The sequence below is a fragment of the Henckelia pumila genome, chromosome 3, assembly GCF_033568475.1.
Source record: "Henckelia pumila isolate YLH828 chromosome 3, ASM3356847v2, whole genome shotgun sequence".
Lineage (NCBI taxonomy): Eukaryota > Viridiplantae > Streptophyta > Magnoliopsida > Lamiales > Gesneriaceae > Henckelia > Henckelia pumila.
The window spans coordinates 148591323-148617746 of NC_133122.1; the positions used below are offsets into that span (position 1 = coordinate 148591323).

Below are 26424 nucleotides of genomic sequence, written 5' to 3' on the forward strand. Positions count from 1 at the left end.
AACACATGAGCAGAATAACCAAAGATCAAATAGTTACCTGCTATGACATCATCCGGTGCAGCCTGAGCCTGATCCTCGATAAGAGCAATGACTCGTGCCTGTTGCCTCGAAGGTTGATTCACATTCTGATTACCTCCCTGAAGATTTTGTTGTTGTGACCAAAAGGAGTGAACTGCAGAAGCTTGCCTTTCAGGCTGAGCTGTTGGTCTAAAAGAATTCCCACTCTGAGCTTGTTCAGAACTACGATGAGGACACACTCTGGCAAAGTGTCCAGTCTGATGACAGATATTGCAGTTGCCAAAAATTCCTCTACATTGCTCACTAGCATGACGACCTCCACACTTACTGCAAAACATACCCGAAGATCCAAAACTCTATCTAGAACCAAACTGATTTGAGCCACTGTAACAAGAAGAACTTCTCCCTGGCTTCTTGAATTGCTTCCCTTTCGGTCAAAAATTATATCTTCTGCTATTGCCACTGCTTCCTCTTTCATATATCGGTGAATGATCCTGAAACTGAGACGGTTGATTCTGAAAGTGTGTCTCGATTTTTTAGATACAAAATGATCTCCTCGATGTTTCATCAAACCTGCTTCGGCTCCTTTGTCTTGATTCAGTGCATCAGCAAAATTATCGGGCCTTCCAGTATTCACCAACGTAAAGATATCGGGATTCAAGTCATTTATGAATTGATCAGCTTTTGCTTCCTCGTTATCAGTTATATGTGGTGCATATCTCAACAGACTATCAAACTTGGCCACATATTCTTCAATATTCAGATTTCATTGTCTCAAGGTAGCAAACTTAGCCCCTTTATATTTTCTGTAAAAGACTGGGAAGAAACTCTTATAAAATTTTGCCTTAAACAAACTCCAGGAAATAATCGCACCTCGATTCTCTAGGGCTTTCTTCATCGAAATCCACCAACTTTTTGAAATACCCTGAAGCTGATGAACAACTAACCGGATCCGATGGTTGTCTGTGTAGTCTAGAGAATCAAACAACCGATCGATGTCTTCCAACCAACTTTCACAATAAAGTGCATTTTCGGTGCCCTTCAGAGTCGGTGGTTTGAAAGACTGAAACTTCTTCAGCAAGGTTTCCATCGGTGTCGTAGTGACATCCATCGCATCAGTCTCAGTACTACCCTGATCATTCGAAAGGGTTTCCCTTGGCTGTTGTCTGTTTATTACTCGACGAGGAGGCATATCTGATATTCAAAAGGTTAGGACACAAATATCTCATAAACTCAATTACAACAATTCGGTGTCCATCATTTTCCAATCGGTATACTCATTCGATCTCAAGAGCATTCAAATTCATATCACAATCTGCTTCTGATTCGTAACTCAAATAAATCATGCTTCAAAATTTAAATCATAATTTCATGTAATTCAAATAATTCTTTAAACCATAAAGCATGCTCGCATGGAATTTAAATAATCAAATAAAGAATTCAATCACATGCGGAGAAATAATCAAGCGGACTCGATCTACCCCGCTCACTTTTAATTCAGTCCAAGAAACTTATCGCTCTGATACCACTTAATGTGAGGATCTCAAGTGCTAATCTAATCTCAAAACGCAATCAAAAGCAAAAACATGCTACAGTACAAGTTCGATCTATTACAAAAGAGTTCTGAACATCGCAAATTCTACACCCGATGCCCCACGTCTATCTCTCAGTCCCGAGCTAATCATGACGTCTCTGACCAGCTCCTGCCCCACCTATTACCATACACACATACAAAGCAAAGCAACAACCGGATAACTCCAGTGAGAATAATATTTCCAATAAAAACGACATAACATGCAATATCAAATAGTATATCAAAATCATGATATAACATCAACATATTTAAATGATAAACAGAATGAAATGCATGTATTTAAAATTTGGGATTATCTAATCGGATAATCAAGGGAAAACTCGGTTCTTTGGTTGGGATCCCGAGGTCAAGATATCACAATAACTCTCCTGATCGAGGTGGATGATGTATATCTCAATTCTCTAGACTATGGTGCAATTATAATGAGTATTCGAGCTCTTGAAAGAGCTCAATAACCAAGGCCACTCGATTATAGTCCCCAAAACGTCTAATTCAAAAAGAAATCAAATAATTAGGTTCAAGATGAATGCATATATAAATCATAATGCATCCAATCATAATTCAAGTAATTAATATCATAATATTTCAAATAAGATCATATAATAAATCAATATTTCAAATTTTCATTCAAGATCAAATAATATGCAAGTATGTGATTTCAGGGAAATCGATCTTCAAAAACTGATTCGAGTATTCATCCCTATTCGATTCGATGTAAGCTTATACCTTATTCTCGATTCAAAGGTTCCAATCTGGACAAGCTACATGTCAAAATATTTCAATCAAAATCATATTCAATCACAATAAAAAATACGAGGTAAATCTCATTACCAATCTCGATCAATTCGTATCGATTCGAATTCTGACAGCTCCGAGTTCAACAGCCTTCAAACAAATATGTACGGAGATGTATAATGCTCAATATCATTCATTCAAACTCAACTCAATATCAACTCAATCAATTCTAATTCAATCAACTTCCAAAACTCAGAACTCCTCAAACCGACGGCATAACGACTAATAAACGATCAACCGAAAATCAACAAACATCAATATATCTATCCAATTCAACTCATATCATCATAAATTCATCAAAATCTCATAAAAAACGTGAATATCAGATTTTGACATTCCAAATTAACTTCAGAAATTCATAATAAATTCAATCATTGCTATTTTTTCCGAACCGTCTTAGATATACTATCACAACTATCTCAAGAACCAATATATCCAATCAAAATCCGATTCCAATAACGTCTCAAAATCAAAACATGCTGGATCGTAATAAAACTTACGGCATAATGAAGCCCTCGAAGCTGTGATCGCAAATATACGATTTATTCTGAATTCTGCCGGACAGATCGTGAATAATCAAAGCTTTGAGAAGAATAAAAATGGAGGAAAGAAGGAATAAGGCGTGTTGGAGGAGATGAATAATAGATACATACGCCTACTCACATATATAACAATTCAAGTTTTTGCACTTTGGTCCCCGAACTCTTCAAAAATTGCAAATCAGTCCCTGATCAAATTTCAATTCAATTCAATCCTCAAATTTCATAATCTCGGAATATCAAGATCAATCTCAATTAATCTCAATTAAGATAATTTTGGCACAACTCCGCTACGACCCTGGAGACGCCTCGCCAAGGCCTGCCCCTTGATAAAGAAGGCTGGAAACCCTCAAGACCACTCAGAACACGAGAGAAAGGAAGTGATTTTGGTGTACAAAACTGAATCTCGGACCCCATATTTATAGACGAAGATCAGAAGCTCCGAACTCCCAATCGGACGTTCCGATCTCCGCATGCAGGCCACGTTCTGAACTGCCACGATCGGAAGCTCCTATCCCTACTTCAGAAGTTCCGATCTCATGCATGCAGCTACATGTTCAGACATCAATTACACGTTAAAAGGTGCATGACCTAACTACGATCGGAAGCTCCGATCACATTCGGACGTTCCGAACTCGTCGTAGCTTCCGAACTCCTTCGCCCTTTCTGATCACTTCGGACCCTCCAAACTCTACAAACATTGGGTTCGGACCTTCCGAACCACCCAAACCCAAATAAGCCCATTAACTATTTTTGGACATTATGGGTCCGATTTCTTCGTCCATTCGATATAATTAAAATTTTTTAATTATATTTTATTAATTCTAAACATATTTAACCAAATTAATATTGTAAAATGGACCGAGCTACTACACTAACAGTATATATACTTTTAAAATAATAATATTTTAGAACCAAAGAATACATTCATATTCTAATCATAATATCTTACGTTGTAAACTTATAATGGAATTATTATTATAGAACACACTTTCAAATTTTAATTTTTTTATATTTTTTTGCACCCAAATGTACTAAAATATTTCTTACTACGTATATCTCAAGCTTGGACAAAGCAAAAGAAAAAGTGGAATCTTTTTATGTAACAAAATTCAAGATCCAAGAAAAATGTCACAACTTTATATCTGGAATGGAAGTGGGGGCATCATGTGTCAGCAAAGGTGGGCAGAGGACATGCATTTATTGCATGTCCCAAAGTCTTCAGAGGCAGCAGAATTATTGGAGGAATCGGTCCAATCTGGTGGCAGCCATCCAATGAAGAAATTTTGTAGGAAAGAGTGAAGGAAACTTCACTCACGTACGAGGGGAGGGAGCTCTATAAATAGAGCTCCCCTTAACCATTCTCAGCATCCCTCAGCCTCAAGCATTCTTCTGTTCTTGAGTGCATTTCTTCTCTCCCTAGTTATTTCTATATATTTGTGAGATAGGTTTTCTCCTGTATAAGAGAGTGATTGTCTCTTTGGAAACACAGAGAGATGTTGTAATTCTCCAAATATTATAGTGGAATCTTTTGGTCTTGCCCGTGGTTTTTACCCTAATAATTTTTGGGGGTTTTCCACGTAAATCTTGGTGTCTATTTTATTCTTCAATTTCCATAGTTTCTATCTCGTAATGCCGCACCTGGGACCAACAAGTGGTATCAGAGCCTTGGCATAAAATTTCTTAAAATTATGAGTATGCTCTGTGGTTGCAGCTGTGACTGATCTTCCACATTAGAAAAGATTTTTTGAGATTTTATAAGGCAGGATTATTGTAGTCAAGATGATGGCAAAATACGAGATAGAAAAGTTCAATGGGAGCAATTTTTTGCTGTGGAAATTGAAGGTGCAAGCAATTCTAACAAAGGAGCGTTGCTTGGCAGCTATTGGAGATAGACCGGCGGATGTCATGGACGATCAAAAGTGGAATGAGATGAATCACAATGCTGTTGCCAATTTGTACTTGGCGATAGCGGATGAAGTTTTGTCAAGTATCTCGGAAATAAAAAGCGCAAGAGTTATTTGGGATACTTTGACAAAATTGTACGAGGTCAAGTCACTACACAACAAAATTTTCCTAAAGAGAAAGCTTTATACTCTTCGGATGGCGGAATCCTCATCGATGACCGAACATATCAACACACTGAATACTCTATTTTCCCGGCTAACCTCTATGGGGCATAAAATAGAGGAAAAAGAACGTGCGGAGCTTCTACTTCAGAGTCTACCAGATTCATACGATCAGCTCATCATCAATGTTACCAACAATGTTCTTTCGGATAATTTAAATTTTGACGATGTCTTAACTGCGGTTCTTGGAGAAGAGAGTCGTCGAAGGAACAAGGAAGATAGGTTGGCAACGTCGAAGCAAGCAGAGGCTTTACCGATGACGAGAAGAAGATTGACGGAGCGTGACTCCAGTGGGAGCCACAGATATGGTAGATCAAAGTCAAGAAGTAAGAAGAAGAATATTTACTGCTTTAAATGTGGCGGTAAAGGGCACTTCAAGAGAGAGTGTACGAAGAGCATCGAAAAGGGATCTCAAGGAAATGTGGCTAGTACTTCAGGAAGTGGTGAAATATTATTCAGCGAAGCAGCAACGGTTGCGGAAGGCAGACACAAATTTTGTGATGCATGGATTATGGATTCAGGAGCGACGTGGCATATGACGTCAAGGAGAGAATGGTTCGACCAGTATGAACCAGTCTCAGGAGGATCTGTATTCATGGGAAACAATCATGCCTTGGAAATCGCCGGGGTCGGTACCATTAAAATCAAAATGTTTGATGGTACTATTCGCACCATACAGGAGGTACGACATGTGAAGGGCCTGACAAAGAATCTTTTGTCTTTGGGGCAATTGGATGATATTGGGTGCAAAACTCGTATTGAGAAAGGAATCATGAAAATTGTGAAAGGCGCGCTTGTGGTTATGAAGGCGGAAAAGGTTGCTGCAAATCTGTATGTATTGTTGGGGAAAACACACAAAGAGACGGAACTAGCTATTGCATCAATTGGTTCGGGAGAAGAATCAACAGTGTTGTGGCATAGAAAGCTTGGACATATGTCAGAACGAGGAATGAAGATTCTCTCTGAACGGAAGCTGTTGCCAGGGCTTACAAAAGTGACTCTACCCTTTTGTGAGCATTGTGTTACCAGTAAACAACACAGATTGAAGTTTGGCACGTCTACTGCCAAGAGCAAAGGAATATTGGAGCTGATTCATTCTGATGTTTGGCAAGCACCGATGGTATCCCTAGGAGGAGCGAGATACTTTGTCTCGTTTATTGATGATTTCTCTAGGAGATGTTGGGTGTATCCAATCAAGAAGAAGTCAGATGTTTTCGAAGTTTTCAAAGTTTTCAAAGCGCGGGTTGAACTTGATTCTGACAAGAAAATCAAGTGTTTGAGGACTGACAATGGAGGAGAATATACCAGTGATGAGTTTGATGCATTTTGTCAGCATAAGGGCATCAAAAGATAGTTCACGACGGCTTACACGCCTCAACAGAATGGAGTGGCAGAGCGGATGAACAGAACTTTGTTGGACAGAACAAGGGCCACGTTGAGTACTGCGGGTCTACCAAAGTCATTTTGGGCAGAAGCAGTTAAAATCGCTTCTTACATCATCAATCGTTCTCCTTCAGTGGCGATTGATTTGAAGACTCCGATGGAGGTGTGGACTGGCAAGCCAGCTGATTATTCTCGATTACATACATTTGGAAGTTCGGTGTACGTGTTGTACAATGTACAAGAAAGATCAAAGTTGGATTTCAAATCCAGAAAGTGCATCTTCTTGGGCTATGCTGATGGAGTAAAGGGGTTTCGCTTGTGGGATCCTACTGTCCACAAGCTTATCATCAGCAGAGATGTTATCTTTGAGGAAGATAAAGTGAAGGGAGACAAAGACACACTGAATTCAGAAACTACTATCATTCAGGTGGAAAATAAGACCGACAAAGATCAAGTTTCTTGTGAAGCAGTACCAGAGCACGAGGAACAAAAACTAGTTGAGTCAGAGGTTTCCAAAGTGAGGCAGTCAACTCGAGAGAGAAGACCACCAGGTTGGCTTTCAGATTATGTCACTGAAAGTAACATTGCATATTGTCTGTTAACAGAGGATGGTGAGCCATCGAGTTTCCATGAGGCTACTCAAAGCTCGGATGTATCCCTGTGGATGACAGCGATGCAGGAAGAATTGGAAGCATTGGACAGAAACAAAACTTGGGATCTTGTTACACTACCACGAGGGAGGAAAGCTATAGGTAACAGATGGGTCTATAAGATCAAGCGTGATGGCAATAACCAAGTGGAGCGGTATCGTGCGAGATTGGTTGTTAAAGGGTATGCTCAGAAAGAAGGTATTGACTTCAATGAGATATTTTCTCCTGTGGTTCAACTTTCAACAGTCAGAGTAGTATTGGCATTGTGTGCGGTGTTTGACCTACATCTGGAACAGCTAGATGTGAAAACATCATTTCTTCATGGCGATCTTGAAGAAGAAATCTATATGCTCCAGCCAGAAGGTTTTGCAGAAAAAGGCAAAGAGAACTTGGTTTGCAGGTTGAATAAATCTCTGTACGGTCTCAAACAGGCGCCGAGGTGTTGGTACAAGAGATTTGATTCCTATATCATGAGCCTTGGGTACAACAGACTCAGTGCAGACCCTTGTACGTATTTCAAGAGGTTTGGTGATGATGATTATATCATTTTGCTGTTGTACGTGGACGACATGTTGGTAGCAGGCCCCAACAAAGATCGGGTCCAAGAATTGAAGGCACAGTTGGCTAGGGAATTTGATATGAAGGACTTGGGACCAACAAACAAGATTCTAGGGATGCAAGTTCACCGAGACAGAAGCAATAGGAAGATTTGGCTTTCCCAGAAAAATTATTTGAAGAAAGTCTTGCAGCGCTTCAACATGCAAGATAGTAAGCCAGTTTCAACCCCTCTTCCTATTAACTTCAAGTTATCTTCTGAGATGTGTCCTAGCAGTAAAGCAGAGAAGATGGAGATGTCTCGAGTACCATATGCATCAGCAGTGGGAAGTTTAATGTTCGCTATGATCTGTACTAGACCAGACATTGCACAAGCAGTGGGAGCAGTCAGTCGGTATATGGCGAATCCTGGACAAGAGCATTGGAGCACGGTTAAGAGGATCCTTAGATACATTAAGGGTACCTCGGATGCTGCATTATGTTTTGGAGGATCAGATTTTACACTCAGGGGCTATGTGGATTCAGATTACGCAGGTGATCCAGATAAGAGAAAATCTACTACTGGTTATGTGTTTACAGTTGCAGGAGGTGCAGTCAGCTGGGTTTCAAAACTGCAAACAGTTGTGGCATTATCTACAACGGAAGCAGAATACATGGCAGCTACTCAAGCTTGCAAGGAGGCAATATGGATTAAAAGGTTATTGGAGGAGCTTGGGCACAAACAAGAAAAGATTCATCTGTTTTGTGACAGTCAGAGTGCCTTGCACATTGCAAGGAATCCAGCCTTTCATTCCAGGACTAAACACATTGGAGTTCAATTTCACTTTGTTCGGAAAGTAGTAGAGGAAGGAAGTGTGAATATGCAGAAGATCCATACGAAGGATAACATTGCTGATATTCTGACCAAACCAGTGAGTGCAGAGAAGTTTGAATGGTGTAGATCCTCAAGTGGCCTAGCAGAAACGTAAGCAGCAGGAATGGCAAGATTGAAAAGATGTGTGGAGATGTGATTGATTCTCAATCAAATCTCCAAGTGGGAGAAATGTCAGCAAAGGTGGGCAGGGGACATGCATTTATTGCATGTCCCAAAGTCTTCAGAGGCAGCAGAATTATTGGAGGAATCGGTCCAATCTGGTGGCAGCCATCCAATGAAGAAATTTTGTAGGAAAGAGTGAAGGAAACTTCACTCACATACGAGGGGAGGGAGCTCTATAAATAGAGCTCCCCTTAACCATTCTCAGCATCCCTCAGCCTCAAGCATTCTTCTGTTCTTGAGTGCATTTCTTCTCTCCCTAGTTATTTCTATATATTTGTGAGATAGGTTTTCTCCTGTATAAGAGAGTGATTGTCTATTTGGAAACACAGAGAAAGGTTGTAATTCTCCAAATATTATAGTGAAATCTTTTGGTCTTGCCCGTGGTTTTTACCTTAATAATTTTTGGGGGGTTTTCCACGTAAATCTTGGTGTCTATTTTATTCTTTAATTTCCATAGTTTCTATCTTGTAATGCCGCACCTGAGACCAACATCATGCAAATATGAAATGAACAAATAAAAATAATACTCACTTTTTACGTGTACATTAGGTTAACCAAATTAAAGAACAAACAGATAAAAAAAATTCCACCACCATGATTGTAAATTTGATGGTTGAAATTCATAATTATTTTGTGATACAATTATATGAACATTTTTTCTAATAACAAATTACATGCACATGTTACATGTGTAACATAACAAATCATGAATATTATATATTGTTTACACATATTACTCCTTTCATCATGATTATATAATCATGAATATTATATATTGTTTACACACACTACCTTCATCATGATTATATATAGACTTGTTTTTTCACACATGTTAAGCAAAATCATTGGAAAATAAAATATATTCAAACTTCTTATTTTATCTTCCTTCAAAAAAAAAACTTAATTTTATCTATAATTAATACATTCAAAAAATGGTTGTAACGTGTATGTTTTTCAAAACATAGTTAATAAAGATATATTAGTAAAAAAGTTAAAAAATATTTATAAATATAGTATAACTTTATATTTGAGGGAAAAAATGATTCATATAATTGAGATAGAAATAATAATTTTTATTTTTTAAAAAAAATATTGGTTCATTTATGACATTCTGTTGAAGTTTGGATCCATATTCAAACAAAAACCCGCCAGCAATCAGCATTGTGATAATAAACAAAAAGATTCAAGATCGAAAATTAAATTTCGTCATTAAACTACATCGGATTTCTTATCAGATAATCAAGTACACGACAGGAATTTTTGAAATAAGTATACAATATTTTATTAAGCAGACAAATTCTCTAAACTAATCATTAACACATAGTGATGAGTTTTCGGTATATACGTACTAAAAATACCGGTATGAAAAAAATTCATATCAGTATCGATATCGAAATTTCGAAATTTTGATATGGAAAAAAATTCATATTGATAATGTACAGATAGATACCGAAAAAAATTCGATACACCGAAAAAATGTTTGTATATCGAAAAAAATTCGGTACGATATCCCGATAATTCGATATTTTGGTACGGTATCCCAGATCTATTAACGCATATGCTCTGCGTGAACATAGTATTTATACAAAAAATTAATATATATAATTAATTTATTTTAAATGAACAAATAACATACATTTATAAATATTGTAACTATATTAAGTATTAAATAGTTTGTATTACTTCAATAATTGTATAACAATTAAATAAATAAATGTAATATAAAGAGTAAATTAAAAGGAGTGAAATGTGAGAGAAGTAAAAAAAGATAAAGAGATAAAGATAATAAAATTAAGAAGAAAAGAATATATTTCAATTAAGTGTTCACAATATATTTAATAATGCATAAAACTCATATAACGATCTTACTGTCAAATTTATTAGACGCATTTTTTATTCCACCCAACCCGTAAAATAATGTTAACTTTTATGCAAAAAGTATTACTTTTTATGATAAATATAAATCAGATCGACATATTACAAGAAAATTACTCTAAATAATGCGTTTCAATGTCGAACTTAATAACATACACCATTATTAAAAAAAATATTTAAGAATTAAAGAAACAAAACAAAAAAAGATGCATAATTTTTAAATAATCGTCATGATCTTTGGCAATTAATGCCACCTAAGATCCTCCCAACTCAATCATTAATGCCAACGTTGTTGGAAATTAAATTAAAGGTGCTCTTTAATTTCGTTTAGTTGAAAAATATAACTTTTTTTAGAATTTAATTTATAATTTTCACGTGAAATTTTCAAATATATATTTATTTTAAAAATAAAACTAAAAAAAGTTAATTTATTTTTCCATCTTGAAAATGAAAATAAATAGGCTTTATTAAAGAAGGCTCTTTTGTTAGATTCAACTGTCCGTATATATATATACACGCATGTAGTTGTATATTCCAGAGGGAAAAAGAATAGGCGGGCGGAGAGAGAGAAGTCGTAAGTTTCGGGAACCCGTAGAGATTAGGAAAATTTTTGGTGGGTCAACAGCCTTACAGGTCTGCTCGTTGCCGGGATTGATCCGAAGGTGAAATTTTGAGGCGGCATTGTTGTTCGTGTCGTGACAGAACCCAACAATATATGTTTCTTTATTTTGAGAATGATGTCTGTATTGTCATGTTTGTGAATGATTTAATGTTGTTTTCGTACGATCAATGTTCTTTCGTCGATGGATAAATGATATGTTTTTTTTTTAATATGAGCAAGATTCTTGATTTTTTTGGTGATTGCTTTCTTAAAAGATGTGTGGGATGCACGTAACCTCGTGTTTTGTCAAATGGTGATGTCTGTTCTTGAGATTCTTGAAACGTGTGTTTGGAATTGAATGTCTTGGGAACGATATGGAGACACCTGATACATTGTGAGAGATGAAATTTTCCGGAAGTTAACCATTTTCTTGGATGATTTTTAACCTTGTACTTTGAAATGGTTTGATGAGGTTTTGACTTGAGGTGTCTTTTGATTTGGGATTCTGTAGGCTGGTACCGGACAGTTCCCCTGATCTTACAAACTTTCCTTTCCCTCCTAATTCTCCTCACGATTTTCAAGAATCCCTCATACATATAAAAGATTGAAGGGAAAGGAAAAATCAAAGTTTGAAAGTGAGTTGGCGAGAAATAGTAAAGGCCATCTGTTGGAAGGGAAAGGAAAGATTCGAAGTTTTAAAGTGAGTTGGTGATAAATAGCAAAAAAATCCGTTGATTTGTGATACAGATATGAGTGCAGTTTCTGGGGTGATGTCAAGACAAATCTTGCCGGCTTGCGGCAGCCTTTGTTTCTTCTGCCCCTCATTGCGAACCAGATCCAGGCAGCCTGTGAAGAGGTACAAGAAGTTGATAGCGGATATTTTCCCTCGGTCCCAGGTCTGTATCATGACAAAATGTTGTGTTTCGGATTAAAATTGTTTGTTTAGAAATTTGGCGAGAAAAGCTCAGTACTGTTGGTCAATTTGCATCATGTGAATGACTAAATTTGTGATCCTCACAGTAGTCATGGTATATATTTAACTTGAAGTGCTGTGGCCAACCAATTCCGTAGAAATTGGCCTTAGTTTGGAGAGTATTTGCATTGATTGTGAAATGTTAATCCTAGTAAATGTTAGATGTTATTATCGTGATATGCGTTTTACCCTATGTAAGATAAGCAATAACTGGATTTAGTTTCTTCAACAAAAATTTTGTATCAAATGAGGAATGATATTTTTTGGCTTGCTGATGTTGTGTCTCTCTCTTTATTTTTCATACTTGCTGCCATTAAATTATTTCGATTTGTTTTACTTACATAGCATGAAGAACAACCAAATGATAGAAAGATTGGCAAACTGTGCGAATATGCTGCTAAGAATCCTTTGCGCATCCCCAAGGTATTGTTACACTGACATAAATTTCTTGTCCTGGTTAGTTGTCCACTGAAATCATATGAAAATTCTGTCATACACAGCTATTTTTGCTTTTCATTCATCATGGTTCGTTTAGTATTCATGTTAAACTCAGATTGATGAGTTTTTGAATTTAGAGAAAGCTGTGAGTCTGGGATCAGGGATAATCATACTAACTCTTTGTCTCCTGCGCTTTATGGAGACAATGCTAAAGTTCAATCTAGTAGCATGAACAAGAAAAATAGCATAGTTCAAGTCACAAAACTCATGACGTCACACCCCAAGCATGAATCATGGCATTTGGGATGTGACATTGACTATATTTTCGAAAATTAAAATTAAACTTTCCAGCAAACTGAACCACACAAGTACAAAAGTGCGAGAAACTAGTCTACTATTACATCAAAATGCAGGAACAGTTTGTTACATCTGGAAAACAAGTGAAATTGCATAGCGTATAATTTTTGCTGGAAAGTTAATCACAACAACGAACAAAAAATAAATATAAATTAAAATGATAAAAGTAGCAATTGTTAAACAACTATGGTGAAGCAACTATATGACTTAGCAAGAAGGTTATAAGAGGTTAGTGACAAGGAAATCATTCAACAAGCGGAGAGCCAATTCCTTCCAGTACAAAAATTTTATAACAAAATATATTTATACAGAAAACAAAAACAATTATGGCTACATTTTGAAAACAGAACAAAAAAACAAACGCAAACAAAGCTGTAACTTGCCTTAGGCCTTTGCTGGCTTTGAAGCAAAGTATAATAGAGCAGAAAATATATTACAAATGCACTGGAATTTTATAGGTCTTCATGGCTATTGATATAAGTCATATATAGTTAACCGTTCCAGAGGCGAGGTTAGAACAACCGACAACAGATTCACCCTTTCTGGATAAGGTCAAAACGGCGATTTCCTACCATCGTAGAGCAATGGTTATAACCCTCTATGTCAGGTTCAAAAAAGGATGAAAATAGGAATGTATTCATCATATTTGTTTCCAGAGTTTTCAGTACAGAATTTTGAGTTTTTAAACATGTAACGAGTCTTCCTGGTTTAAAACATAACACTGAATTTAAAATCAGAAAACCACTTATGTTGTAGCTAAAATGTCGTTGAAGCGAATGGAGTTTGGGAAAACAAGAAAGCTAGAAACACTGAGCTTTTCGTTGCTGGAATTGTCTTTTGTTGGGAATTTGGTGTTACAAAATTTCTGTCTCATGAGAATTTGTTGACTATTTACAGGTGCTGAATTCGCTTGTAATTTAACTGTCTTAATTCTCATTATTTCCATAACTGGACTGTTGCAAGAGGGTTTATTTCTCATGTTAATTCTTAGATAATGGCTGTTAATGGCAGCCATTATCCATACAACAAGCTCCATTTACACAGGCCCTTTAAGTTTTCCCAACGATAAGGAGGTTTGGGTCACATGTCATGTTTAAATGCCCTTCTTGTTCTTCACTCACCAAAAGCTTTGTCAGATATGTGTGAGCTAACTATTTTTACTGGAAACAGCTTCATATTAGTTTGATAGGAATACGATCTCATGATTTGCAGGCGTTTGGGGACCTAATGACTTTAATGCTTTTGCAGGTTTTCATTGTGTTTCACCAGATTAATAAATGATAAAACTTATATATATATGTATTTATGTATGTATGTGTGTATGTATGTATGTATGTATGTATGTATGTATGTATATATGTAAGTATTATACCCATGCCCTCTGGTTTTTTTTATTGCCACCTTTAAAAAACAAGATGATGATGACAAATTGCTAGAATTTGATGAATGTCACTTCTGAGGGTATGGGGGCTAATTCTTCAATTAGAGGATTTCAAGAAGAATAAAATATTATTTAGAAATAATTAACCTTATTCATCAAAGAAACTAATAAAGATGTGAAAGTGCTTCTTTATAGTTGGATGCATGTAAAATAATACGCTGTACACCCTTCTTTCATCGTATTCTTTTCAGTTTATGTGTTAGGCTCTGGACATATGTCATATTCATTTTATAAGCATCAAATCGAATTTATTGTACAAATTTTTGTGTATCACAGTGCTGCTACTATTATTCTCTTTGTAAGTCTTTATTATTATTATTATTATTATTATTATTATTATTATTTATTCTTATGTTTGTTTTCAAATTACAGATTGCAAGCTCTCTTGAGCAAAGATGTTACAAGTACTTAAGAGCCGAAAACTTTCAATCAGTGAAAACAGTCTTGTGCATTTACAGGAAATTGATATTTTCATGCAAAGAGCAAATGTGGGTACAATGCTGCTATTTTTATGTTTGGTGCATAATTTATTGGATTTGTTATAGATTTTGTTATTTATTTATTGGTAAATCATTTTGTTCATCGTCTTTTATTTAATTTTCTTAAAATTTTCTGAAATTGTTGATATATTTTTGCACCCCCTGGCATAACAATTGGACAAAGTAGAGATCAGGATCATATCATGAACCTTTTCCATAATTTTGGTGATGTAGCATCTGAATAATTAATTTCTTCAATATTAGAACTTTATTGCGGTGCTCTGAATTATAAATTGTCATAATGATTCAGTTAATGGAGTTTTAAACTTCCTAAGATAAGTCTGGAAATATTAGTATTTGTATTGTTGTAATTGTTTCTAAACATTGATAGAATATGAACCATGGAAAATCCACACCAGCATGAATTTTCCAACTGAATAACATCATATGGAAATTATGATTTTCTCTTTCGTTGTCTTTAATATTTTCCATCCTGTTTCAATCGAATCAATCCTTTATTTGGTTTGCAAAGTATGAGCTTTCAAATCTTTTTTGTCATAGCATCTCCTAAAAGTACTGCTACTCACAAAATATACATATTTAATTTCATGTCAGGCCTTTGTTTGCAAATAGTCTGCTAACCATCATGCAGACCTTGCTGGATCAGACAAACCAGGACGAAATATTAATTATTGGATGTCAATCTCTGTTTGATTTTGTGAATAATCAGGTTAGTTTATTTCAATTTTATTTCTTTCTTGTCCCAGATGACCAGCTTCTTAAGCTTATGGATAAAGTTCTTTAAAGTCCTATTATAAAAAATAGACTTATTCCTCTCTGATATTATTTCCAGAAAGATGGAACTTACATGTTTAACCTGGAAGGGTTTATACCGAAACTATGCCCACTGGCTCAAGAAGTGGGAGAAAATAAGAGGGCGGAATATCTACGGGCAGCTGGACTGCAAGCTCTATCTGCTATGGTATAGCCTATACATTTTCAGTACTTTTTTTTTAATACCTTTGAGTTGATAGATTTAAATTAGATTAGGAGTCCGGGTCCATTAGGTCTCCTTCTTTGAATTTAGCCTATCAAAGAATATTGTATCATTTACGTGCAAACAAACAAAAAAATAAGTATATATATATATCTATATATATATATATATATATATATATATATATATATATAAGTTTTCAGGTGCCCAACAATTCCTTCCCACTTCATCCCCGACCAGTGGTGAAAAAAATCAAAAACAAAAACAACTAAAACCCACCACCGGGTTTTAGAGGTCGGGCATGAAGTGGTGAGGAATTGTTGGGCAGCTGAGAACTTCTATATATATATATATAGATATATAAAGTAAGAAGAGCATGTTAGTGGCTTACTAATTTGTTTTCCCAAAATAACCCCTCCCCATTTTGAACACAATACAATTCATTAAAATAAAACCTCAAATATAACTTCAAAAAGTAGTTAAACCTTAACATATTTCACAAAAAATTAATTTTATGCCAAAAAATTCGTTAGGCGCTAGTCGGGCGACAGACCAGCTCCTAGCGTCTTGTTCCCGCCAGACGGATTCCACGGATTAAGCAGAAATCGAAGCAGTAATCTGACATTATCAATTGTATTATGCAGTTAATACACACACCCCCATATGTCCATACAAATCGATTTCTCCCACTTGGTTCGAAAGTTAGAGCAACAGAAAATTGAAAGATGAAGATAAAGTTTGGTAATAGGGCAAGCCAACGAATAGTTTTTCTTGTTGGAGTTGGTTTAGGGCCTATAAAACTGGCTGCGTTTAAAGCCCAACAAAAAAAAAAGGTTTACAAGATAAATTTTTTTAACCTTTGTGTGTGTTTTTAGTTGGGGTTTTAAATTAAAAGCCCAAAATAAAAGCCTTCTAGGCGCCTAGGGCAGCCTGGGCCGCTTAGGATGCCTAGGCTGGCCGATTAGCATTTTTTCAGTACGGCCAAACCGATTTTTGGAACACTGTTTTATGGACGGATTGTGTGCAAAAATTTGCTAGGATAGCATTAAGTGCATGACTTGGCAACATTTTTTAGTTCTCCATTTTTTTCTTTCTTTTTTAGGTGTTTTTCTTCCTCTTTCCTTCAACTATGATGGGCTTTTTTTATTTAATTTTAGTTGGGACATGAACTTTTAACTTTACCTTCAGTATAATGTAGCATTTATTTTTTATGATTTGGGTTTCTTCAGACAAGTTGCTCGTCAAATTGTAAAGCCAGTACCTTATAATGAACAGCAGAAAATTTTGACATGCAACTGAGATCTGGGTCATATTCCAACTACTCTTTTATGTCTTCATTTCGCTGACCATCTGAATTAAGCAACGCTAGGGCACCATACGTCATTGATACATGTCAGAGTTTATGTTGTGGCTTACTGAAAGTATCTATTTCCTGAAACATTGGCTGCTTCTTGTGGCTTTGCTTTGTTACGGACGCAGTAAAAATAAACGGTAAATTTGTGGAAAAGGTCAAATTAAAACACCATTATAGATACAGTATCCTCGATTTCATGTCAATGGTCTAATAGTCTCTTTTTTTTAAGGAAAAAACCCTGTCATTTCTCATTAAATTGTAATTTTTGTTTTTAATCAATGCTTTTATTACTGGATTAAGCAAGTACTTCGGTAAAACGGAGAACTCCAAAGGAATTTAGTGACCGTGAGATATATCTATGTATGTTTATTTTCTGACACTGTTTGTAAGTTTAAATGCTGGGTGTGCTCTCCCTAGCAAGCAATTCTCACCAGTTAGTGATCTTCCCTTGGGTTCTGGAACAGAGCAGGTTTTTGTTTATCTTTCTAATGGATCCTTCACATCATCTTTAGAGCACACTGGTTTTGTTTTTGTAAGCTTCTTACTAGTTGTTCGTAGAATGTAATGATAACCATGGATTTGGTGTTCCTTTCGTTTGTGATACGGGCCTCAATGCTAAATGTGTATTTGCTTGGATTTTCAGCCATTCAACATTCATGGTTATACTTTCGTTTTGGCTCTTCTACCTTCTTTTGGGCTTTGAATTGTTCCTCTTTGCTTTCTTTTTTTCTTGCTGTACAGATTTGGTTCATGGGTGAAAACTCCCACATTTCAGTCGAATTTGATTCTGTAAGTATAGTCTTTTTCTTTAAGTCATGTCAGCTGCTCTTAGGAAAGATGTTTATTTCCTTTGTTTTCTTAAATTATGCTCTGTATCTTATGCTATCATTGTTTTTCTAAATAAAATTCTGTTCAGTTTTATCAGTTTCTTAATTGACGTTGCAGTATCGATAATTTACATTATCACGTTATGGCTTTTGTAGAATTTTGCATGACAAGTTGAACGAGGTTTACTTAACTGTTCAAGTATGTTCTTTGTTGGTCGATCATTATCTACTTAGTTGATAGGATAAATAAGTTTGTATTTTAATTTCCTTATCAGATTATGTTTAGTAGATCAGATTCAAGATTTGGTACACTAGATCTATAAAAGATGTATCTCGTATTTCCTTTTCTGAATGTCAAGAATATTATTAAGATTCTCCTATCCCATGCCTCTTCTATTTTCTGCGACATACTTTATAGCCACTACTTCCACTTTTAGATCATTTCCAAAATTCGTTATTTTATTGATTGCACCATTCTTTCCGGTAAATCAAGGAAAGCCAAAGATACCTATTTAAACAAACACATAAAATGTGTACATTAGCTCCCAAATAATAAATGCTATTGAATTGCGATTTGTTTTCAAGCACAAAAAGTTGTTTAGTTTTACCTATCTATGTTTCTGAGCTCTTATTTATTTCTTAACCATTTAGATATTGATGTCCAACCTGTTATTTTGAAATATTTATTCATAATGTCGATCATATCAACAGCCATCGCCACCTCAATAATAATTTGTATAAATGTGTATTTGTTCTTTCTAAGTTTTATCTCTTTTTGCCTTTTGTTTTTGTTGATGTAATGCAAAAAAATCAAACTAAGCTGTTGTTATTGATAAGGTGAAGTATGTATTGTTCAACTTCACTTTTCATTTAATCTGTGTAAGCTATGAAAGTCTGTTATCTAATTTATATAGTCTATTTTCAAATTTACATCTGCTTCCACCTAGTTTGACTTTATATATCAACTTAATCTTTCTGTTCAGATTGTTTCAGTGGTCTTGGAAAATTATGGAGGTGCAAATAAGGAGTCCAACGACTCCAAACAAAATAATGCGGTGCTAGAAGTTCCTAAAACAGAGGATCGTGTGTCTCCCATACCAAATACGGAGGTTTCTTCTTGGACAAGGATCGTTAATGATAAAGGACAACTAAACGTGACAACGTAATTTCTTCTCACAATTTGGATTTTCCTTTACCCTTTTTTTGTATGCTTAACTTGCATCTTGATTAAAAATCACAGAGAGGATGCCAAGGACCCAAGCTTTTGGTCTGGGGTGTGCCTGCATAACATGGCCAATCTTGGAAAAGAGGCCACTACCATGCGTCGTGTTTTAGAGTCTTTGTTCCGCTACTTTGACAATGGAAACTTCTGGCATACTGCAAATGGGATCGCTTTTCCTGTGCTCAAAGACATGCAAATTCTGATGGATAATTCTGGTCAGAGTTGATTATTATTATTTTTTCAAATTAGTATTCCAGTCTTTGGCCTGTTTCAGAGAAAAGTGTATCTTTTTCCTTATTCTTCTTTCTTTAATCAAGTGCTTTTTTTATATGCACAGGGCAAAATACGCACTTGTTGCTGTCATTATTAGTCAAGCATCTTGACCATAAAAGTGTTCATAAGCAACCTGGCATGCAGCTTGACATTGTTGAGGTGGTCACTGCTCTCGCTAGACTCACTAAGGCCCAGTCATCAATAGCTATAGTTAGCGCAGTAAGTGATGTCATGAGGCATTTGCGCAAAAGCATTCATTACTCACTCGAAGATGATTCAGTCAAATGGAATAGAAAATTTCACGAGGCGGTTGACGAGTGCCTTACGGGACTGTCGTCGAAGGTGGCATTACTACATCTCTATATTTTCTCATAAAACTGTTAATAGTTTTTTAATAGTGGACTCATTCAGTTGTCACCACTATCTTTCCTTTTTTCAGCCGACTTTCTGAATTTCTTGGTGGTGGTCCTATTTTTATAATTACAGGTGGGAGATTCAGGTCTAATCCTTGATGTAATGGCAACAATGTTGGAGAATATCTCAAGCGTTACTTCTATGGCTAGAACTACTATTTTTGCTGTCTATCGTGCTGCTCAAATTGTTGCTTTTTTGCCAAATTTATCATATCAGAACAAGGCAAGCTCTTAAAAGAATTGAAAAGATTTCATCTACTTTTCTTTATCATTTCTCTAGGTGAGATATATTGATGATATGGATGGTATTTTTGTTCTATGTCCAGGCTTTCCCAGAGGCTTTATTTCATCAGTTGCTTTTGGCTATGGTGCATCCAGATCATGAAACCCGAATCGGAGCTCATCAGATCTTCTCTGTTGTCCTCGTGCCATCTTCAGTTTGCCCTAATTTAGAATCAACTGTGCCTGAATCAAAGAAAAACATTGACTTTCCGAGGACACTCTCAAAAACTGTTTCTGTGTTTTCGTCATCAGCTGTCCTGTTCGAGAAGCTGAGAAACAAAAGGAGCAGTTCCAGGGAAAACCTCAATGAAATAAACGAAAAAGGTTTTGGTGATGGAGAACATAGAAACAATACAAATGGAGTGTTCAACAAAATTAAGTCTACGTATAGTCGGGTATATAGCTTAAGAGGCTCTTCAACGCCAGATGTTGATTCTGTGGCCAAGTCAAGTAAGGACATGGTAGGCCTACTTGGCATTCTTCTACTTTTTCCAAGGTTTATACATGTCAGATTTTGGTTTCTTATTCTTAGGTATAATTCATTTTTTATATTTGTTATTTGAATGCAATAGACTGGCATTGTTTTTAATTTTGCTTTATGGCTTACAACTTGTTGTATTAGATGTTAGGTACATGGATTCAAATAGGCGGACCCAGGAATTTTAGGGAGAGGGTGGGAGGGATTGTAAACGGGGAAAAGATGGGATTTCAGAGTAGTTAGAACTAAATTCCATTTTTTGCTCGAGCATGGGGAACACACCTCCTCAGCCTCCCCTGGGTCTGCCCCTGGTGTTCAGTTAATTGGGATGAAGATTCTCATTAGTTACAACTAAAATTCCATTTTTTTTCTCTTTCAGGATGTCCCTCTCAGACTGAGCAGCCACCAGATAACCCTCCTCCTTTCATCTATCTGGACTCAATCACTGTCCACTGCGAATGTGCCCGGAAACTATGAGGCTATTGCTCATACATACAGCTTGATTTTATTGTTCTCTCGAGCCAAGGTATATATCAGGTTCAGTAATTTCTCAAACATTGAGCATTATAGGTGCAATCTGCGTGTAAATTGTCTCTAAATCTTCGTGTAAATTGTGGCCCTATAAACGCAAGTGCTTGCATCATCCTTGCAACGGAAGTACGGAACACAGATATTGATAATTAAATGAATTCATCCTATATTGTCCCTCAAATTTTTAAAAATTACCTTGCTGGAGGTGGTGGTTGATTCAGGGGCTCAAGGATGTAGAGATACTGAGTCATTCCTTTGCAATTGGTTCTTTTTTATTAGGCATGTTTTCGAGAGGGCTATGAGTCAAAACTCTGAATTGTTTTCTTTGTTGGGTGCAGAACTCAAGCCGTGATGCTCTAATTCAATGTTTTCAATTGGCATTTTCATTGAGGAGTGTTTCTCTTGCAGAAGGAGGTGAGACTTCTTATGATGAGAATTCAGTGGCGGATAGTGTTGATGTAGTTAGAGCTTTCCTTTGATACGTTTTTCTAATGGTGCCATCTACTGCATTTAGCTGACCATAGCGGGTATTGGGTGTGGAGGGAAAATAAAAGAGATGATATAATGGGCAAGCATCTAATCTGGAGACACGAAATAATAGAATCTAATGAGACACCTTAATTCAACAGATTCAAAGAACCACATTTTTCGTGCATGTTGTAACAATGAATAGAGCCATAGAGGGTGGATGTTTATATTCATGAATTATGTCACTCATTTCATGTGGATAATTTTCAATCGACTGAACATGATGATTCTATTTTTTGATAATTAAGAATATTGTGCCTGAATCTAAATTCAGTAGACGGATTAACATAATAACACTAATTTACATATAATTCATATCAAATATGGTCTGGTTTAACCAGGTTGGCAAATAATGTAAATTGGTTGGCAAATAATGTAAATTTAGTACCGTAGGAATTTTTTGTAAGATGATATTCTAAGAATGCAAATGAAGAATTGTATTTTCCGGTGAAACAATTTGGGATTTATTGTTAGTACGTTTTCGGTTATACTGGTATCAGCAAGGAATTGCCTCTGAAATTGATTATATTATTTTCAGGGACACTCCCTTTATCACGTCGCAGATCTCTCTTTATGCTCTCAACTTCTATGATTATATTTTCATCAGTGGCTTTCAACATTCTTCCCCTTCTTCCATATGTGAAGGCTACGCTTTCTAATAAAGTGGTGGGTTGCATATCCGTTCTAAGATCCTTCAATTTGTATAATGTCTGTATGTCCCTTTTACCATAAAGTATGATTTTCTTTTTCTTTTTTATGATTTGTGTTAGGTTGATCCATTTTTATGTTTGGTAGAAGACTCCAAGTTGAAGATAACTGAACCTGGTTTAGGACACCAAGAATCTTTTTATGGATCCAAAGAAGATGAATCTTCTGCTCTTGCTTGCCTTTCAGAAATAAAATTAACCGAGGACCAGACTAGAGAATCCCTAGTTTCGATTATAATTCAAAACTTGGGCACCTTATCAGATGTAAGTCTTTAAATTTCTTGTTAAGACACTTTTTAACAAAGTGTGTAATATTTTGTTATGCGATTAATTTTATTATGTGCATCATTGCTATTTGTTTCAGTCTGAAGAATCTACCATAAAAGAGCAATTGCTCCAGGACTTTGTGTCTGATGACTTGAGTTCCTCTCGGGCCCAATTGTTTATTGCTAGCACCACGAAAGTGCGTGGAATTGATTCTCAGAGTCTAAAAAATCTAGAGAAGGTAAGTTTACTTATATTGAATTCTGCATTATTTTTGTGTGTTTATCTTATTTCTTAGTACTATAATACAGGCGACCTCGACCATTGCATTTGATGACACTTCTCTGACGGATTCACTCGCAAGTAGTAATTTCCAACATGATTCTCAATCAACGGCCGAATCTCCAAATTTCCTTAGTGTGGATCAACTCATGCAATCTGTGAGTTACTTGAATAATTTGCGACTTGCGTGCAGCAGTCCAAGTTTTGATATGCAACTGTATCATGCATTAATATTTTTGAATATTTGTAAGCAGGTTTTGGATACGGCGCATTATGTCAGCAGAATCTCTGTGTGCACTGCCCCTGATGCATCTTACAAGGAAATGGCCAATCATTGTGAGGCACTTTTAATGGGAAAACAACAGAAGATGTCATATTTGGTTAGCACTGATCCTAGCCAAGGAAGCTTGTTAAACATATCTTTGCCAAATATTGATGAAGAGGGCGAGAAAAGGGCTTCTCATGCAGTTATTGACTATGATATACATAAGGTATTTGAAAAGATGCCTAAAGTTTCTGTGCATATTTTTTTTTATTACAACCAATGTATCTGGGGCATGCATCTTTGTATGTGTTCTATCCTGCCAATCCATCTTAGGCTAAAGATGGTGACATACATATATTTCTCAGTACATACATAGGTACCTCCTAAGGTCCGTCTACACGAGGAAATTTTCCTTAAATTTCGATGATTATGACATTGTTAATTATGACACACATTGAGGTCAGGCTTAAGGTAAGATGACACCCTGACCGCTAAGAAGTTCTGATGGACCATGAGCATTGATTACTTTAACATCATTGTTTACTCTTGATGCAATATCTCATGGATTTGAACTGCCATATTTAGAACCACCAAAAATTGCTGTGTATCTACTCAACGTTTGTGGTAAACTTTCATAATTATTATTGAGAAACAGTGAATTATTTAAACCTCTATTGCAGATTATCTTTTTTATAATGACAATTACATCATATGAAATATGCGTGATAGTCATAACAAGATCACTTGTGGCTTCATTTTGATTTGTTGTGCATATTTGATATGGTTTCATTTCCATTTATTTATATGAAATGTTTCTTATCATATTTATTTTAAGTTGTTTCCATCTATAGAAAAGAGTTAAATTGTATCGTAATAAATTGATCAAGTTTATATCGTGGTCGACGCACGTACTTTTCTCTTCCCACTTTTTTATGACTTTAAAATTCAACAGCTTTAGTCAATGTTCACGATTTACCTTCTATATATTGTGCCCTTTAACTGAAATAACTGATCACAAATATTGTTTCATCAGAATGTTTGTAGAGCCCCAAATGAACCACTGCCAATGGTTGCCGCAGCTCCAGCACAATGTGCAGCTGAATTGCAAAAGAATCCCCACTCCTTCAGACTGCCAGCATCGAGTCCATATGACAATTTCTTGAAAGCTGCTGGATGTTGATATAGAGGGAGAAAACCAGGCACCATCACGGCCATAATTGCACTACATCCTAAAATGAATGTAGATGTCCAGTTCCGAGTACTTTGTGCTGCCGAAAATATAGATTAGCATGTGGCAAGAAGACAGCCGGCTAGCAGCATCATGGCTTCAATTGGCCTAGTTTGCGGATTCCTTAATCAGTCTCTCTCTTTCCTCTCCACTGGTGTGAAAGTTCACCATTAGATTCGAGCTTTTTCTCCTCGAGCAGAGGTGTGAATTATTTCTAGGATGTGTGGGTTTTGTAGCAATAGTTTAGACCACGACCACGACCTTCTCATGTGCAAATATCGGTTTTGTTCATTGTTCAGCATAACTAACTTAATATATAGTGATGAGAAAATGTGCATATTTTTCCAAATTTGTATTAATTCTTAATGGAAGAAATGTTGATGAGTAATAAAATCAAAGAGCGTACGCTTAAATTTTATATTTAAATTTGTCTGTATCCTCTACTTCAGTCATGCAACTGTTTTTGGATTCTCTCATTAAATCTAGGGTGATGTTATTAGCATGTTAATTCTTGTTGTATCTTCCGGTCGACATCGCAGACATTTTTATCTTAGTTGATTTTTCCTCGTTGTTGCCATTATTCAAGGTTTAATAAGTTTTTAGACAGCTCTTTGTAACTTGATCATACGTCTTTGCGAGGACGTACGGGAACGGCTTCGCGACGATGAATGTAGCCATTGAACTGCTCTTACCTGGGATTCTAGGAATTGTGCCATTTTTCATGTTGGTTGTAAATTTAGAGTTCGTATGAGAATCTTGAGACAGCTTTGAGGGTGTTTTGGTAGTGGCTCATTTTAAGTGTTTATTTCTGTGGTTTTGTTTATTGGTTGCTATAAAAGACGCTGTCTTTAATAATACATTTTGGTTTGCTATTTTAATCTATATCTTCTATCTATCTATAAAAATAACACTGTTGATTATGAATTTACAATTTTGTTCTCATTTATTTCATTTTATAATTAATATTGTTGTCATTTTCAAGGATTTTTAAGATTTTTCATGTTATAGATTAGTCGATGAGTAATTAATTTGTGTTCATTTATTTTATAAAGATTAATTGATAATATTTAATTCATGTCATAAACTTAAAAAGTTATTAATTGAAAACTATCTCAATTTTTTTGTCTATAAATCTAAAAAATTATTAATTTTGTGGAGTTATTTTAGCTTTTATCGTTTTCGCTATGTTTTTAGTCAAGTAAATTTTTTTGACATAATATTTTGATTATTAACTAAAAATTTAAGAATTTATTTGTCTATAAATCTAAAAGTTTATTAATTTTGTGGACTATTTGAACTTTTATCATTTTCGTCATGTTTTTAGTATATTAAATTTTTTTTTGACATAACATTTTGATTATTAAACTAAATATTTAAGAAAAACAAAAATTAAATCCAACCATCTGGTTCAAGGCAATAATAAAATTCTATATCAATATAAAATGACATTTTGATTATCTTGTCATTTTATAGCTTAGTTAATTAGTAATTAATTTGTGTCTATTTATTTATTCAAGGTAGATTAATTGTTAATATTTAGTTCATGTACTAAACTAAAAAAAGTTATTAATAGAAAGTTATCTTAATTTATTTGTCTATAAATCTAAAAACATATTAATTTTGTGGAATAATTTTAACTTTTATAATTCTCACAATGTTTGTAGTCTACTTAAAATTTTAACATAATAATTTGATTATTAAACTTTTAAGAAAAACAAAAAATTAAATCAAATCATTAAATTTAACCATCTGGTTCAAGGCAAGTAAAATTCTATATCAATGTCAAAGTGGAACTTTTGATTATGAATTTACAGTTTTGTCCTCGTTTTATTTTATTTAATGATTAATGTTGTTGTCATTTTCAAGAAATTTTTATGTTTTTCATGTCATTTTATAGCTTAACCAATGAG

The 26424-nt window shown here is 35.3% G+C and overlaps 2 protein-coding genes across 3 annotated transcripts; both read left to right on the forward strand.

Annotated features, from left to right (window-relative positions):
* Window positions 1–5847: 5847 nt before the first annotated feature.
* On the forward strand, window positions 5848–11783 carry LOC140889711 (uncharacterized mitochondrial protein AtMg00300-like). The gene is made up of 2 exons (XM_073297435.1): window positions 5848–6182; window positions 11687–11783. Exons 1-2 carry the CDS (start codon window positions 5848–5850, stop codon window positions 11781–11783), a joined length of 432 nt encoding a protein of 143 aa, XP_073153536.1.
* LOC140886820 (protein SEMI-ROLLED LEAF 2) lies at window positions 11100–24914 on the forward strand. Of its 2 annotated transcripts, XM_073293688.1 has the most exons (20): window positions 11100–11236; window positions 11687–12071; window positions 12494–12571; window positions 14757–14872; window positions 15479–15593; window positions 15717–15845; window positions 17956–18003; window positions 19025–19203; window positions 19282–19478; window positions 19601–19878; window positions 20023–20172; window positions 20276–20692; window positions 21089–21235; window positions 21579–21654; window positions 22307–22434; window positions 22539–22739; window positions 22840–22980; window positions 23051–23179; window positions 23276–23512; window positions 24320–24914. In XM_073293688.1, exons 2-20 carry the CDS (start codon window positions 11925–11927, stop codon window positions 24464–24466), a joined length of 3060 nt encoding a protein of 1019 aa, XP_073149789.1. In that variant the 5' UTR covers window positions 11100–11236; window positions 11687–11924; the 3' UTR covers window positions 24467–24914. The 2 variants fall into 2 exon arrangements, with proteins under 2 accessions (XP_073149789.1, XP_073149790.1); XM_073293689.1 differs by lacking the exon at window positions 12494–12571.
* The last annotated feature ends 1510 nt before the right edge of the window (window positions 24915–26424 follow it).